Source organism: Coregonus lavaretus (genome assembly GCF_964263955.1).
Source record: "Coregonus lavaretus genome assembly, chromosome: 14".
NCBI classification, from domain to species: Eukaryota; Metazoa; Chordata; class Actinopteri; order Salmoniformes; family Salmonidae; genus Coregonus; species Coregonus lavaretus.
In genome coordinates this window covers 20451635-20468364 of record NC_140001.1, presented here as the reverse complement: position 1 = coordinate 20468364, position 16730 = coordinate 20451635, and the positions used below count along the sequence as shown (strand labels likewise).

At 48.7% G+C, this 16730-nt stretch overlaps 1 protein-coding gene across 1 annotated transcript in view; it reads left to right on the top strand.

The window, feature by feature from the left end:
* The window catches only part of LOC311141510 (citron rho-interacting kinase-like), a gene marked incomplete at both ends in the record, with an annotated part of 96524 nt that extends 79911 nt beyond the window's left edge, over positions 1-16613 (top strand). Inside the window, 11 exons of the mRNA XM_084176858.1 lie at positions 11644-11724; positions 13507-13642; positions 13748-13887; positions 14009-14101; positions 14311-14419; positions 14607-14735; positions 14930-15010; positions 15171-15249; positions 15584-15757; positions 16128-16419; positions 16590-16613. Coding sequence (XP_084032984.1) covers positions 11644-11724; positions 13507-13642; positions 13748-13887; positions 14009-14101; positions 14311-14419; positions 14607-14735; positions 14930-15010; positions 15171-15249; positions 15584-15757; positions 16128-16419; positions 16590-16613 — 1338 coding nt within the window. The remainder of the gene's footprint in view (positions 1-11643; positions 11725-13506; positions 13643-13747; positions 13888-14008; positions 14102-14310; positions 14420-14606; positions 14736-14929; positions 15011-15170; positions 15250-15583; positions 15758-16127; positions 16420-16589) is intronic.
* Positions 16614-16730: the final 117 nt, after the last annotated feature.

Sequence of the window (16730 nt, the reverse complement as noted above, 5' to 3'; positions counted from 1 at the left end):
CATGTTCACTCTGCCAGAATACACCGTCTCTACCCCTGTTCACTCTGCCAGAATACACTGTCTCTCTACCCCATGTTCACTCTGCCAGAATACACCGTCTCTCTATCTCCTGTTCACTCTGCCAGAATACACAGTCTCTCTACCCCTGTTCACTCTGCCAGAATACACTGTCTCTACCCCCTGTTCACTCTTCCAGAATACACTGTCTCTACCCCTGTTCACTCTGCCAGAATACACCGTCTACCCCCTGTTCATTCTGCCAGAATACACAGGCTCTACCCCATGTTCATTCTGCCAGAATACACCGTCTCTACCCCTGTTAATTCTGCCAGAATACACTGTCTCTACCCCCTGTTAACTCTGCCAGAATACACAGTCTCTACCCCCTGTTCACTCTGCCAGAATACACAGTCTCTACCCCCTGTTCACTCTGCCAGAATACACAGTCTCTACCCCCTGTTCACTCTGCCAGAATACACAGTCTCTACCCCCTGTTAACTCTGCCAGAATACACAGTCTCTACCCCCTGTTCACTCTGCCAGAATACACAGTCTCTACCCCCTGTTCACTCTGCCAGAATACACTGTATCTACCCCCTGTTCACTCTGCCAGAATACACCGTCTCTACCCCTGTTCACTCTGACAGAATACACCGTCTCTTCCCCGTTCACTCTGACAAAATACACTGTCTCTACCCCCTGTTCACTCTGCCAGAATACACCGTCTCTACCGCAGTTCACTCTGTCAGAATACACTGTCTCTCTACCCCCTGTTCACTCTTCCAGAATACACAGTCTCTACCCCCTGTTCACTCTGCCAGAATAAACAGTCTCTACCCCCTGTTCACTCTGCCAGAATACACTGTCTCTACCCCATGTTCACTCTGCCAGAATACACCGTCTCTACCCCTGTTCACTCTGCCAGAATACACTGTCTCTCTACCCCATGTTCACTCTGCCAGAATACACCGTCTCTCTACCTCCTGTTCACTCTGCCAGAATACACTGTCTCTCTACCCCTTGTTCACTCTGCCAGAATACACCGTCTCTCTACCCCATGTTCACTCTGCCAGAATACACCGTCTCTACCCCTGTTCACTCTTCCAGAATACACTGTCTCTCTACCCCATGTTCACTCTGCCAGAATACACCGTCTCTCTATCTCCTGTTCACTCTGCCAGAATACACAGTCTCTCTACCCCTGTTCACTCTGCCAGAATACACTGTCTCTACCCCCTGTTCACTCTTCCAGAATACACTGTCTCTAGCCCTGTTCACTCTGCCAGAATACACCGTCTACCCCCTGTTCATTCTGCCAGAATACACAGGCTCTACCCCATGTTCATTCTGCCAGAATACACTGTCTCTACCCCTGTTAATTCTGCCAGAATACACTGTCTCTACCCCCTGTTAACTCTGCCAGAATACACAGTCTCTACCCCCTGTTCACTCTGCCAGAATACACAGTCTCTACCCCCTGTTCACTCTGCCAGAATACACAGTCTCTACCCCCTGTTCACTCTGCCAGAATACACAGTCTCTACCCCCTGTTCACTCTGCCAGAATACACAGTCTCTACCCCCTGTTCACTCTGCCAGAATACACAGTCTCTACCCCCTGTTAACTCTGCCAGAATACACAGTCTCTACCCCTGTTCACTCTGCCAGAATACACCGTCTCTACCCCTGTTCACTTTGCCAGAATACACCGTCTCTACCCCCTGTTCACTCTGCCAGAATACACAGTCTCTACCCCCTGTTCACTCTGCCAGAATACAACGTCTCTACCCCCTGTTCACTCTGCCAGAATACACCGTCTACACCCTGTTCATTCTGCCAGAATACACCGTCTCTACCCCTGTTCACTCTGCCAGAATACACAGTCTCTCTACCCCCTGTTCACTCTGCCAGAATACACCGTCTCTACCCCTGTTCACTCTGCCAGAATACACCGTCTCTACTCCTTTTCACTCTGCCAGAATACACCGTCTCTACCCCTGTTCACTCTGCCAGAAAACACTGTCTCTACCCCCTGTTCACTCTGCCAAATACACCGTCTACCCCCTGTTCACTCTGCCAGAATACACTGTCTCTCTACCCCTTGTTCACTCTGCCAGAATACACCGTCTCTCTATCCCATGTTCACTCTGCCAGAATACACCGTCTCTACCCCTGTTCACTCTTCCAGAATACACTGTCTCTCTACCCCATGTTCACTCTGCCAGAATACACCGTCTCTCTATCTCCTGTTCACTCTGCCAGAATACCCAGTCTCTCTACCCCTTTTCACTCTGCCAGAATACACTGTCTCTACCCCCTGTTCACTCTTCCAGAATACACTGTCTCTACCCCTGTTCACTCTGCCAGAATACACCGTCTACCCCCTGTTCATTCTGCCAGAATACACAGGCTCTACCCCATGTTCATTCTGCCAGAATACACTGTCTCTACCCCTGTTAATTCTGCCAGAATACACTGTCTCTACCCCCTGTTAACTCTGCCAGAATACACAGTCTCTACCCCCTGTTCACTCTGCCAGAATACACAGTCTCTACCCCCTGTTCACTCTGCCAGAATACACAGTCTCTACCCCCTGTTCACTCTGCCAGAATACACAGTCTCTACCCCCTGTTCACTCTGCCAGAATACACAGTCTTTACCCCCTGTTCACTCTGCCAGAATACACAGTCTCTACCCCCTGTTCACTCTGCCAGAATACACAGTCTCTACCCCCTGTTAACTCTGCCAGAATACACAGTCTCTACCCCCTGTTCACTCTGCCAGAATACACAGTCTCTACCCCCTTTTCACTCTGCCAGAATACACAGTATCTCTACCCCTGTTCACTCTGCCAGAATACACCGTCTCTACCCCTGTTCACTCTGCCAGAATACACCGTCTCTACCCCCTGTTCACTCTGCCAGAATACACAGTCTCTACCCCCTGTTCACTCTGCCAGAATACAACGTCTCTACCCCCTGTTCACTCTGCCAGAATACACCGTCTACACCCTGTTCATTCTGCCAGAATACACCGTCTCTACCCCTGTTCACTCTGCCAGAATACACAGTCTCTCTACCCCCTGTTCACTCTGCCAGAATACACCGTCTCTACCCCTGTTCACTCTGCCAGAATACACCGTCTCTACTCCTGTTCACTCTGCCAGAATACACCGTCTCTACCCCTGTTCACTCTGCCAGAAAACACTGTCTCTACCCCCTGTTCACTCTGCCAAATACACCGTCTACCCCCTGTTCACTCTGCCAGAATACACTGTCTCTACCCCTGTTCACTCTGCCAGAATACATAGTCGTTCTACCCCTGTTCACTCTGCCAGAATACACCGTCTCTACCCCTTTTCACTCTGCCAGAATACATTGTCTCTACCCCCTGTTCACTCTGCCAGAATACACTGTCTCTACCCCCTGTTGACTCTGCCAGAATACACCGTCTCTACCCCTGTTCACTCTGCCAGAATACACAGTCTCTACTCCTGTTCACTCTGCCAGAATACACCGTCTCTACCCCTGTTCACTCTGCCAGAATACACTGTCTCTACCCCCTGTTCACTCTGCCAGAATACACTGTCTCTCTACCCCTGTTCACTCTGCCAGAATAAACTGTCTCTCTACCCCCTGTTCACTCTGCCAGAATACACTCTCTCTACCCCCTGTTCACTCTGCCAGAATACACTCTCTCTACCCCCTGTTCACTCTGCCAGAATACACCGTCTCTCTACCCCCTGTTCATTCTGCCAGAATACACCGTCTCTCTACCCCCTGTTCATTCTGCCAGAATACACCGTCTCTCTACCCCCTGTTCATTCTGCCAGAATACACCGTCTCTCTACCCCCTGTTCATTCTGCCAGAATACACCGTCTCTCTACCCCCTGTTCATTCTGCCAGAATACACAGTCTCTCTACCCCCTGTTCACTCTGCCAGAATACACCGTCTCTACCCCTGTTCACTCTGCCAGAATACACCGTCTCTACTCCTGTTCACTCTGCCAGAATACACTGTCTCTACCCCTGTTCACTCTGCCAGAAAACACTGTCTCTACCCCCTGTTCACTCTGCCAAATACACCGTCTACCCCCTGTTCACTCTGCCAGAATACACTGTCTCTACCCCTGTTCACTCTGCCAGAATACATAGTCGTTCTACCCCTGTTCACTCTGCCAGAATACACCGTCTCTACCCCTTTTCACTCTGCCAGAATACATTGTCTCTACCCCCTGTTCACTCTGCCAGAATACACTGTCTCTACCCCATGTTCACTCTGCCAGAATACACCGTCTCTACCCCTGTTCACTCTGCCAGAATACACTGTCTCTCTACCCCATGTTCACTCTGCCAGAATACACCGTCTCTCTACCTCCTGTTCACTCTGCCAGAATACACTGTCTCTCTACCCCTTGTTCACTCTGCCAGAATACACCGTCTCTCTACCCCATGTTCACTCTGCCAGAATACACCGTCTCTACCCCTGTTCACTCTTCCAGAATACACTGTCTCTCTACCCCATGTTCACTCTGCCAGAATACACCGTCTCTCTATCTCCTGTTCACTCTGCCAGAATACACAGTCTCTCTACCCCTGTTCACTCTGCCAGAATACACTGTCTCTACCCCCTGTTCACTCTTCCAGAATACACTGTCTCTACCCCTGTTCACTCTGCCAGAATACACCGTCTACCCCCTGTTCATTCTGCCAGAATACACAGGCTCTACCCCATGTTCATTCTGCCAGAATACACTGTCTCTACCCCTGTTAATTCTGCCAGAATACACTGTCTCTACCCCCTGTTAACTCTGCCAGAATACACAGTCTCTACCCCCTGTTCACTCTGCCAGAATACACAGTCTCTACCCCCTGTTCACTCTGCCAGAATACACTGTCTCTACCCCTGTTCACTCTGCCAGAATACACAGTCTCTCTACCCCCTGTTCACTCTGCCAGAATACACCGTCTCTACCCCTGTTCACTCTGCCAGAATACACCGTCTCTACTCCTGTTCACTCTGCCAGAATACACCGTCTCTACCCCTGTTCACTCTGCCAGAAAACACTGTCTCTACCCCCTGTTCACTCTGCCAAATACACCGTCTACCCCCTGTTCACTCTGCCAGAATACACTGTCTCTACCCCTGTTCACTCTGCCAGAATACATAGTCGTTCTACCCCTGTTCACTCTGCCAGAATACACCGTCTCTACCCCTTTTCACTCTGCCAGAATACATTGTCTCTACCCCCTGTTCACTCTGCCAGAATACACTGTCTCTACCCCCTGTTGACTCTGCCAGAATACACCGTCTCTACCCCTGTTCACTCTGCCAGAATACACAGTCTCTACTCCTGTTCACTCTGCCAGAATACACCGTCTCTACCCCTGTTCACTCTGCCAGAATACACTGTCTCTACCCCCTGTTCACTCTGCCAGAATACACTGTCTCTCTACCCCTGTTCACTCTGCCAGAATACACTGTCTCTCTACCCCCTGTTCACTCTGTCAGAATACACTCTCTCTACCCCCTGTTCACTCTGCCAGAATACACTCTCTCTACCCCCTGTTCACTCTGCCAGAATACACCGTCTCTCTACCCCCTGTTCATTCTGCCAGAATACACCGTCTCTCTACCCCCTGTTCATTCTGCCAGAATACACCGTCTCTCTACCCCCTGTTCATTCTGCCAGAATACACCGTCTCTCTACCCCCTGTTCATTCTGCCAGAATACACCGTCTCTCTACCCCCTGTTCATTCTGCCAGAATACACAGTCTCTCTACCCCCTGTTCACTCTGCCAGAATACACCGTCTCTACCCCTGTTCACTCTGCCAGAATACACCGTCTCTACTCCTGTTCACTCTGCCAGAATACACCGTCTCTACCCCTGTTCACTCTGCCAGAAAACACTGTCTCTACCCCCTGTTCACTCTGCCAAATACACCGTCTACCCCCTGTTCACTCTGCCAGAATACACTGTCCCTACCCCCTGTTCACTCTGCCAGAATACACTGTCTCTCTACCCCTGTTCACTCTGCCAGAATACACTGTCTCTCTACCCCCTGTTCACTCTGCCAGAATACACTCTCTCTACCCCCTGTTCACTCTGCCAGAATACACTCTCTCTACCCCCTGTTCACTCTGCCAGAATACACCGTCTCTCTACCCCCTGTTCATTCTGCCAGAATACACCGTCTCTCTACCCCCTGTTCATTCTGCCAGAATACACCGTCTCTCTACCCCATGTTCACTCTGCCAGAATACACCGTCTCTCTACCTCCTGTTCACTCTGCCAGAATACACTGTCTCTCTACCCCTTGTTCACTCTGCCAGAATACACCGTCTCTCTACCCCATGTTCACTCTGCCAGAATACACCGTCTCTACCCCTGTTCACTCTTCCAGAATACACTGTCTCTCTACCCCATGTTCACTCTGCCAGAATACACCGTCTCTCTATCTCCTGTTCACTCTGCCAGAATACACAGTCTCTCTACCCCTGTTCACTCTGCCAGAATACACTGTCTCTACCCCCTGTTCACTCTTCCAGAATACACTGTCTCTACCCCTGTTCACTCTGCCAGAATACACCGTCTACCCCCTGTTCATTCTGCCAGAATACACAGGCTCTACCCCATGTTCATTCTGCCAGAATACACTGTCTCTACCCCTGTTAATTCTGCCAGAATACACTGTCTCTACCCCCTGTTAACTCTGCCAGAATACACAGTCTCTACCCCCTGTTCACTCTGCCAGAATACACAGTCTCTACCCCCTGTTCACTCTGCCAGAATACACTGTCTCTACCCCTGTTCACTCTGCCAGAATACACAGTCTCTCTACCCCCTGTTCACTCTGCCAGAATACACCGTCTCTACCCCTGTTCACTCTGCCAGAATACACCGTCTCTACTCCTGTTCACTCTGCCAGAATACACCGTCTCTACCCCTGTTCACTCTGCCAGAAAACACTGTCTCTACCCCCTGTTCACTCTGCCAAATACACCGTCTACCCCCTGTTCACTCTGCCAGAATACACTGTCTCTACCCCTGTTCACTCTGCCAGAATACATAGTCGTTCTACCCCTGTTCACTCTGCCAGAATACACCGTCTCTACCCCTTTTCACTCTGCCAGAATACATTGTCTCTACCCCCTGTTCACTCTGCCAGAATACACTGTCTCTACCCCCTGTTGACTCTGCCAGAATACACCGTCTCTACCCCTGTTCACTCTGCCAGAATACACAGTCTCTACTCCTGTTCACTCTGCCAGAATACACCGTCTCTACCCCTGTTCACTCTGCCAGAATACACTGTCTCTACCCCCTGTTCACTCTGCCAGAATACACTGTCTCTCTACCCCTGTTCACTCTGCCAGAATACACTGTCTCTCTACCCCCTGTTCACTCTGCCAGAATACACTCTCTCTACCCCCTGTTCACTCTGCCAGAATACACTCTCTCTACCCCCTGTTCACTCTGCCAGAATACACCGTCTCTCTACCCCCTGTTCATTCTGCCAGAATACACCGTCTCTCTACCCCCTGTTCATTCTGCCAGAATACACCGTCTCTCTACCCCCTGTTCATTCTGCCAGAATACACCGTCTCTCTACCCCCTGTTCATTCTGCCAGAATACACCGTCGCTCTACCCCCTGTTCATTCTGCCAGAATACACAGTCTCTCTACCCCCTGTTCACTCTGCCAGAATACACCGTCTCTACCCCTGTTCACTCTGCCAGAATACACCGTCTCTACTCCTGTTCACTCTGCCAGAATACACCGTCTCTACCCCTGTTCACACTGCCAGAAAACACTGTCTCTACCCCCTGTTCACTCTGCCAAATACACCGTCTACCCCCTGTTCACTCTGCCAGAATACACTGTCTCTACCCCTGTTCACTCTGCCAGAATACATAGTCGTTCTACCCCTGTTCACTCTGCCAGAATACACCGTCTCTACCCCTTTTCACTCTGCCAGAATACATTGTCTCTACCCCCTGTTCACTCTGCCAGAATACACTGTCTCTACCCCATGTTCACTCTGCCAGAATACACCGTCTCTACCCCTGTTCACTCTGCCAGAATACACTGTCTCTCTACCCCATGTTCACTCTGCCAGAATACACCGTCTCTCTACCTCCTGTTCACTCTGCCAGAATACACTGTCTCTCTACCCCTTGTTCACTCTGCCAGAATACACCGTCTCTCTACCCCATGTTCACTCTGCCAGAATACACCGTCTCTACCCCTGTTCACTCTTCCAGAATACACTGTCTCTCTACCCCATGTTCACTCTGCCAGAATACACCGTCTCTCTATCTCCTGTTCACTCTGCCAGAATACACAGTCTCTCTACCCCTGTTCACTCTGCCAGAATACACTGTCTCTACCCCCTGTTCACTCTTCCAGAATACACTGTCTCTAGCCCTGTTCACTCTGCCAGAATACACCGTCTACCCCCTGTTCATTCTGCCAGAATACACAGGCTCTACCCCATGTTCATTCTGCCAGAATACACTGTCTCTACCCCTGTTAATTCTGCCAGAATACACTGTCTCTACCCCCTGTTAACTCTGCCAGAATACACAGTCTCTACCCCCTGTTCACTCTGCCAGAATACACAGTCTCTACCCCCTGTTCACTCTGCCAGAATACACAGTCTCTACCCCCTGTTCACTCTGCCAGAATACACAGTCTCTACCCCCTGTTCACTCTGCCAGAATACACAGTCTCTACCCCCTGTTCACTCTGCCAGAATACACAGTCTCTACCCCCTGTTAACTCTGCCAGAATACACAGTCTCTACCCCTGTTCACTCTGCCAGAATACACCGTCTCTACCCCTGTTCACTTTGCCAGAATACACCGTCTCTACCCCCTGTTCACTCTGCCAGAATACACAGTCTCTACCCCCTGTTCACTCTGCCAGAATACAACGTCTCTACCCCCTGTTCACTCTGCCAGAATACACCGTCTACACCCTGTTCATTCTGCCAGAATACACCGTCTCTACCCCTGTTCACTCTGCCAGAATACACAGTCTCTCTACCCCCTGTTCACTCTGCCAGAATACACCGTCTCTACCCCTGTTCACTCTGCCAGAATACACCGTCTCTACTCCTGTTCACTCTGCCAGAATACACCGTCTCTACCCCTGTTCACTCTGCCAGAAAACACTGTCTCTACCCCCTGTTCACTCTGCCAAATACACCGTCTACCCCCTGTTCACTCTGCCAGAATACACTGTCTCTCTACCCCTTGTTCACTCTGCCAGAATACACCGTCTCTCTATCCCATGTTCACTCTGCCAGAATACACCGTCTCTACCCCTGTTCACTCTTCCAGAATACAACGTCTCTACCCCCTGTTCACTCTGCCAGAATACACCGTCTCTACCCCTGTTCACTCTTCCAGAATACAACGTCTCTACCCCCTGTTCACTCTGCCAGAATACACCGTCTACACCCTGTTCATTCTGCCAGAATACACCGTCTCTACCCCTGTTCACTCTGCCAGAATACACAGTCTCTCTACCCCCTGTTCACTCTGCCAGAATACACCGTCTCTACCCCTGTTCACTCTGCCAGAATACACCGTCTCTACTCCTGTTCACTCTGCCAGAATACACCGTCTCTACCCCTGTTCACTCTGCCAGAAAACACTGTCTCTACCCCCTGTTCACTCTGCCAAATACACCGTCTACCCCCTGTTCACTCTGCCAGAATACACTGTCTCTACCCCTGTTCACTCTGCCAGAATACATAGTCGTTCTACCCCTGTTCACTCTGCCAGAATACACCGTCTCTACCCCTTTTCACTCTGCCAGAATACATTGTCTCTACCCCCTGTTCACTCTGCCAGAATACACTGTCTCTACCCCCTGTTGACTCTGCCAGAATACACCGTCTCTACCCCTGTTCACTCTGCCAGAATACACAGTCTCTACTCCTGTTCACTCTGCCAGAATACACCGTCTCTACCCCTGTTCACTCTGCCAGAATACACTGTCTCTACCCCCTGTTCACTCTGCCAGAATACACTGTCTCTCTACCCCTGTTCACTCTGCCAGAATACACTGTCTCTCTACCCCCTGTTCACTCTGCCAGAATACACTCTCTCTACCCCCTGTTCACTCTGCCAGAATACACTCTCTCTACCCCCTGTTCACTCTGCCAGAATACACCGTCTCTCTACCCCCTGTTCATTCTGCCAGAATACACCGTCTCTCTACCCCCTGTTCATTCTGCCAGAATACACCGTCTCTCTACCCCCTGTTCATTCTGCCAGAATACACCGTCTCTCTACCCCCTGTTCATTCTGCTAGAATACACCGTCTCTCTACCCCCTGTTCATTCTGCCAGAATACACAGTCTCTCTACCCCCTGTTCACTCTGCCAGAATACACCGTCTCTACCCCTGTTCACTCTGCCAGAATACACCGTCTCTACTCCTGTTCACTCTGCCAGAATACACCGTCTCTACCCCTGTTCACTCTGCCAGAAAACACTGTCTCTACCCCCTGTTCACTCTGCCAAATACACCGTCTACCCCCTGTTCACTCTGCCAGAATACACTGTCTCTACCCCTGTTCACTCTGCCAGAATACATAGTCGTTCTACCCCTGTTCACTCTGCCAGAATACACCGTCTCTACCCCTTTTCACTCTGCCAGAATACATTGTCTCTACCCCCTGTTCACTCTGCCAGAATACACTGTCTCTACCCCCTGTTGACTCTGCCAGAATACACCGTCTCTACCCCTGTTCACTCTGCCAGAATACACAGTCTCTACTCCTGTTCACTCTGCCAGAATACACCGTCTCTACCCCTGTTCACTCTGCCAGAATACACTGTCTCTACCCCCTGTTCACTCTGCCAGAATACACTGTCTCTCTACCCCTGTTCACTCTGCCAGAATACACTGTCTCTCTACCCCCTGTTCACTCTGCCAGAATACACTCTCTCTACCCCCTGTTCACTCTGCCAGAATACACTCTCTCTACCCCCTGTTCACTCTGCCAGAATACACCGTCTCTCTACCCCCTGTTCATTCTATCAGAATACACCGTCTCTCTACCCCCTGTTCATTCTGCCAGAATACACCGTCTCTCTACCCCCTGTTCATTCTGCCAGAATACACCGTCTCTCTACCCCCTGTTCATTCTGCCAGAATACACCGTCTCTCTACCCCCTGTTCATTCTGCCAGAATACACTGTCTCTACTCCCTGTTCATTCTGCCAGAATACCTTGTCTTTCTACCCTGTGTTCACTCTGCCAGAATGTACTGTCTCTCTACCCCCTGTTGACTCTGCCAGAATACACAGTCTCTCTTTAATACAATCAATCCAATCAAATGTATTTATAAAGCCTTTTGTATACCAGCAGATGTCAAAAAGTGCTTATACAGAAACCCAGCCTAAAACCCCAAACAGCAAGCAATGCAGATGTAGAAGCACTGTCTCTCTACCTCCTGTTCACTCTGCCAGAATACCCTGTCTCTCTTTAATGAACTGTCTCTACACCCCCCCATACTACCTGCACATAGACCCTCTCCCTCTCTGTTCCTATACAAACCCTGACAGCTTCCCGACTTTACTGAAGCTAAGCCTCGTGACCCTCTGTTTATCTCCCCCGTCCACCAGAAACTATTGGGGAACTCTCTGCTGAAGCTGGAGGGTGATGACAGGCTTGACATCAACTGTACACTTCCCCTCACAGACCAGGTAATATAATGGCAAGCATAAAGTGGGCAACAGCAAACAAGCCATTGAGTGGTATGGGTAGATTTCTTTCTTCCCTGTGTTGTTCACATACAGTGCATTCATAAAGTATTCAGACCCCTTGACTTTTTCCACATTTTGTTATGTTACAGCCTTATTCTAAAATGGATTTAAAAAAAATAATCCTCATCAATCTACACATAATACCCCATAATTAGAAACGTTTGCACATTTATAAAACAATATATAAAAAACAGAAATGCCTTATTTACGTGAGTATTCAGACCCTTTGCCATGAGATTCGAAATTGAGATCAGCTGCATCCTGTTTCCATTGATCATCCTTGATATGTTTCTACAACTTGGGATCCACCTGTGGTGAATTCAATTGATTGGACATGATTTGGAAAGGCACACACCTATCTATATAAGGTCCCACAGTTGACAGTGCATGTCAGAGCAAAAACCAAGCCATGAGGTCAAAGGAATTGTCTGTTGAGCTCTGAGACAGGATTGTGTCGAGGCACAGATATGGGGAAGAGTTCTCCTGTAAGTCGCTCTGGATAAGAGCGTCTGCTAAATGACTAAAATGTAAATGTAAATGTACCAAAACATGTCTGCAGCATTGAAGGTCCCCAAGAACACAGTGGCCTTCATCATTCTTAAATGGAAGAAGTTTGGAACCACCAAGACTCTTCCTAGAGCTGGCCACCCGGCCAAACTGAGCAATCGGGGGAGAAGGGCCTTGGTCAGGGAGGTGACCAAGCACCCGATGGTCACTCTGACAGAGCTCCTCTGTGGAGATGTGAGAACCTTCCAGAAAGACAACTATCTCTGCAGCACTCCACCAATCAGGCCTTTATGGTAGAGTGGCCAGATGGAAGCCACTCCTCAGTAAAAGGCATATGACATCCCGCTTGGAGTTTTCCAAAAGGCACCTAAAGACTCTCAGACCATTAGAAAAAGGTTCTCTGGTCTGATTAAACCAAGATTGAACTATTTGGCCTAAATGCCAAGTGTCACATCTGGAGGAAACCTGGCACCATACCTACAGCGAAGCATGGTGGTGGCAGTATCATGCTGTGGGGATGTTTTTCAGCGGCAGGGACTTGGAGACTAGTCAGGATCGGAGCAAAGTACATAGAGATCTTTGATGAAAACCTGCTCCAGAGCGCTCAGGACCTCAGACTGGGGCGAAGGTTCACCTTCCAACAGGGACAATGACCCTAAGCACACAGCCAAGACAACGCAGAAGTGGCTTCGGGACAAGTCTCTGAATGTCCTTGAGAGGCCCAGCCAGAGCCCGAACTTGAACCCGATTGAACATCTCTGGAGAGACCTGAAAATAGCTGTGCAGCGACGCGCCACATGACAGAGCTTGAGAGGATCTGCAGAGAAGAATGGGAGAAACTCCCCAAATACAGGTGTGCCAAGCTTGTAGTGTCATACCCGAGAAGACTCGAGGCTGTAATCGCTGCCAAAGGTACTGAGTAAAGGGTCTGAATACTTATGTAAATGTGATGTTTTTTTTTTGTTTTTTTTATATATAAATTTGCAAAAATATCTAGCAACCTGTTTTTGCTTTGTCATTATGGGGTATTGTGTGTAGATTGATGAGGGGAAAACATTATTTAATCAATTTTAGAATAAGGCTGTAACGTAACAAAATGTGGAAAAAGTCAAGGGGTCTGAATACTTTCCGAATGCACTGTATATGCACTTAATGTAGTCCCACAGTGTACAGTACACAATCAGTGATGTGAGTGTGGTCTCTCCCCTCCTGCAGATAGTGTTAGTGGGCTCTGAGGAGGGTCTGTACGCCCTGAATGTGATCAAGAACTCCCTGACCCACATCCCTGGCCTGGGCTCCGTCTTCCAGATCCACATCATGAAGGAGCATGAAAAGCTGCTGATGATTGTTGGTGAGACAGCCGACTTGACTCCACCAGTGATAACAGCACATATACAATTTATTTGTCAGTCAGACTGAATTGAATGGAGGTGTAATGCCTGTGTTTGGCCTGTAGGGGATGAGAGGGCACTGTGTCTGGTGGAGATTAAAAAGGTGAAGCAGTCTCTTGCCCAGTCCCACCTGCCTGCCCAGTCTGAACTGGCACCATTTATCTTTGAGACAGTCAAGGGATGCCACCTCTTCTCTGCAGGCAGAGTAAGTCCAGTGGTTTTCAATGGTTTGGGGGCATTGTTTCAGTTGGTCATCCCTTGGCAGAATAAATGTTTATCCCTTATCATAGCTATGTGGCTGACGTTGTGGATTTTTCTGTCTACAGATAGATAATGGGCCTTGTATCTGTGCTGCAATGCCTAACAAGATTACAATTCTGCGTTACAATGACAATCTCAACAAGTTCTGCATTCGCAAGGTGAGTATCACAAATTATCAGATGGAAGGATAAACATAATTTTCTGGTTAGAGGACATTTAATTAACCCTCAAGACAGCTCACAGTGACTTGACATGCACCTCATTTATATTGAACTGTACCTGAAGAAAATCTGTTCCTCCTATCAGTGAATCAGTTGTATTCCCTCACTAGTCCCCTAACGTCCTCCTTCCTTCACCCCTCTGTCAGGAGATAGAGACTCTGGAGCCCTGCAGCTGCCTCCACCTGACCAGCTACAGCATCATCATTGGCACAAACAAGTTCTATGAGATTGAGATGAAGCAGTATGTTCTGGAGGGTTAGTGGGCTTTTTGGAGTCGTTTTTTGTTGTTGTTGCTGTACAGTTTCTCTCAGTAAACCAACTGGAACATGTGTACCAGAAAATGAAATGTTGCCAATCCAAAAGTGGTACATGTAAATTAGCCACTCTACTATTCACATTTTAAAGGTTGATGCCACTAAATCATTTCCATTTCCTCCTGTAGAGTTCCTGGATAAGAAGGACGTGTCTCTGGCCTCGGCAGTGTTTGCTTCCTCCTGCCACAGCTTCCCCATCTCCATAATGCAGGTCACCAGCACTCTGCAGGAGGAGGAGTACCTGCTCTGCTTCCATGGTGAGATCTGCCTTGACATTTGCAATTGCAATAAATGTATCTTAACATCTGTGATATTGTATTACCTGTTTTACAGTACATATTGGAAGAAATGTTTTGTGTTGTGTTTCCCACACACAACCTATGTACTGTATATTGCCCATGATTGTAAAACATTCCAAGGTACATTCATCTACACTATTGTTCTGTCACAGAGTTTGGAGTGTTTGTGGACGCATATGGACGAAGGAGCCGCACTGAAGAGATCAAATGGAGCCGTCTGCCCCTGGCCTTCGGTGTGTACAGAAAAGCTTTATCTTCATACAGTACATTTCTAATAAAGTGGTATGCGTTGTGGTGGATTTGATGTAATATTGTCATAACAACGTGCTACAAATGTGAATGTGTATGCCATGCCTTTTGTAATGTAAACCTTTCCCTCTCTATCTTGCACAGCTTACAGAGAGCCCTACCTGTTTGTGACATATTTTAACTCTTTGGATGTGATCGAGGTTCAGGGACATGCTGCACTTGGGTAAAGGAAAACGACTGAAACACGAACTCACACAATAAGAACTTGCATATGAAAAATGCATCAGTATTCGTCTGAGTATGCCACCACAATCAATAACACAAATTGAGAATAACACATAGTACAATAATAGAGAAATGATTTCCAATAATGTTCCCTGTCTGATGCAAATGGTTCTATTCATTCATTGTGCTAAATGGCAGATGTTATTGATTTATTTGTCCAGTAGGCCATTAAGCATGATGTTATTACTTCCTCTCAACTCACTGAATTGAATGTTGGGTACTGTATTTCCAGACTTAATCCTAACCCTGCCTCTCTATGTACCTGTGTGTAGCCCTCCAGTGCTAGCCCACCTGGACATCCCTAACCCCCGTTACCTGGGTCCAGCCATCTCTTCTGGGGCCATCTACCTGGCCTCCTCCTACCAGAACAAGCTACGGGTCATCTGCTGCAAGGGCAACCTGGTGAGGGAGTCTGGGGAGCTGCAGAGGACCGGCTCCAGCCGCGGGTGAGCTCTCCCTGTCATGTTCTAAACCCCAAACCTTTAGCTAATGGCCCTGAACTACTGTACCATCAACTACTTCTATGGTGAAGGGTAATACTTGCACATACAAGTAAACAAAGTAAACTCTAGAAACTAGATACACTGCGTCACAAGTCTAGTGCTAAATATTGGAAGGGTCTACAGTGCCACCTGCTGTTTTGAGTTTTCATTGCTGATACTTAGCAAAGCTTGGCAGCCAAATATATTTTAGCCATTGTTATTGTTTCAATTAAAGCCTAAATCTGTAGTCATGGTTTTATCGATCTGACTTTTGTCTGAGCTGAAACAACAGCTTATTTGTCTCCATACATTTGTCTTGTGCTGGTCTCTGCAGAAGCCCCAGTAAGAGAGGACCACCCACATACACAGAGCACATCTCCAAGCGTCTGGCCTCGGGCCCTAGCAGCCATGAGGGGCTTCACCGTGAGCCCAGCACACCACACCGCTACCGGGAGGGCCGAACCGAGTTCCGGCGGGACAAGTCCCCGGTGCGCCCCCTGGACAGAGAGAAGTCCCCAGGCCCCAGACTGGACAGCCGCAGAGATAGGTCCCCTGGGAGGTTTGACGACCGCCAACGTCTCCACACCGGCTCTGACCGCCGCACACAGCTCACCCCTGTCAACAAGGTACAGTTACACAGCCACACTAGGAATTATATCTCGATTACGTCGACTGCCCAATTTTCTAAATGATTGATTGATTGTGAAGCTGGTACACTCAATGGTGCAGTACTACATATGAGTAGAGTTGATCTTCTGTGACCGAGTCTCTATGGCTGTCTATCTCTGTATTTTAGGTGTGGGACCAGTCGTCTGTGTGAGTAACACAAGGAGAGGTTTAGGAGAGAGGAGCTGTGTGACCCTCTGTCCACTCTGCACATGGCTACGACCAACCAGAAAACCAAGTCATCCCTATCGCCTGTATATAGTGCAATCTG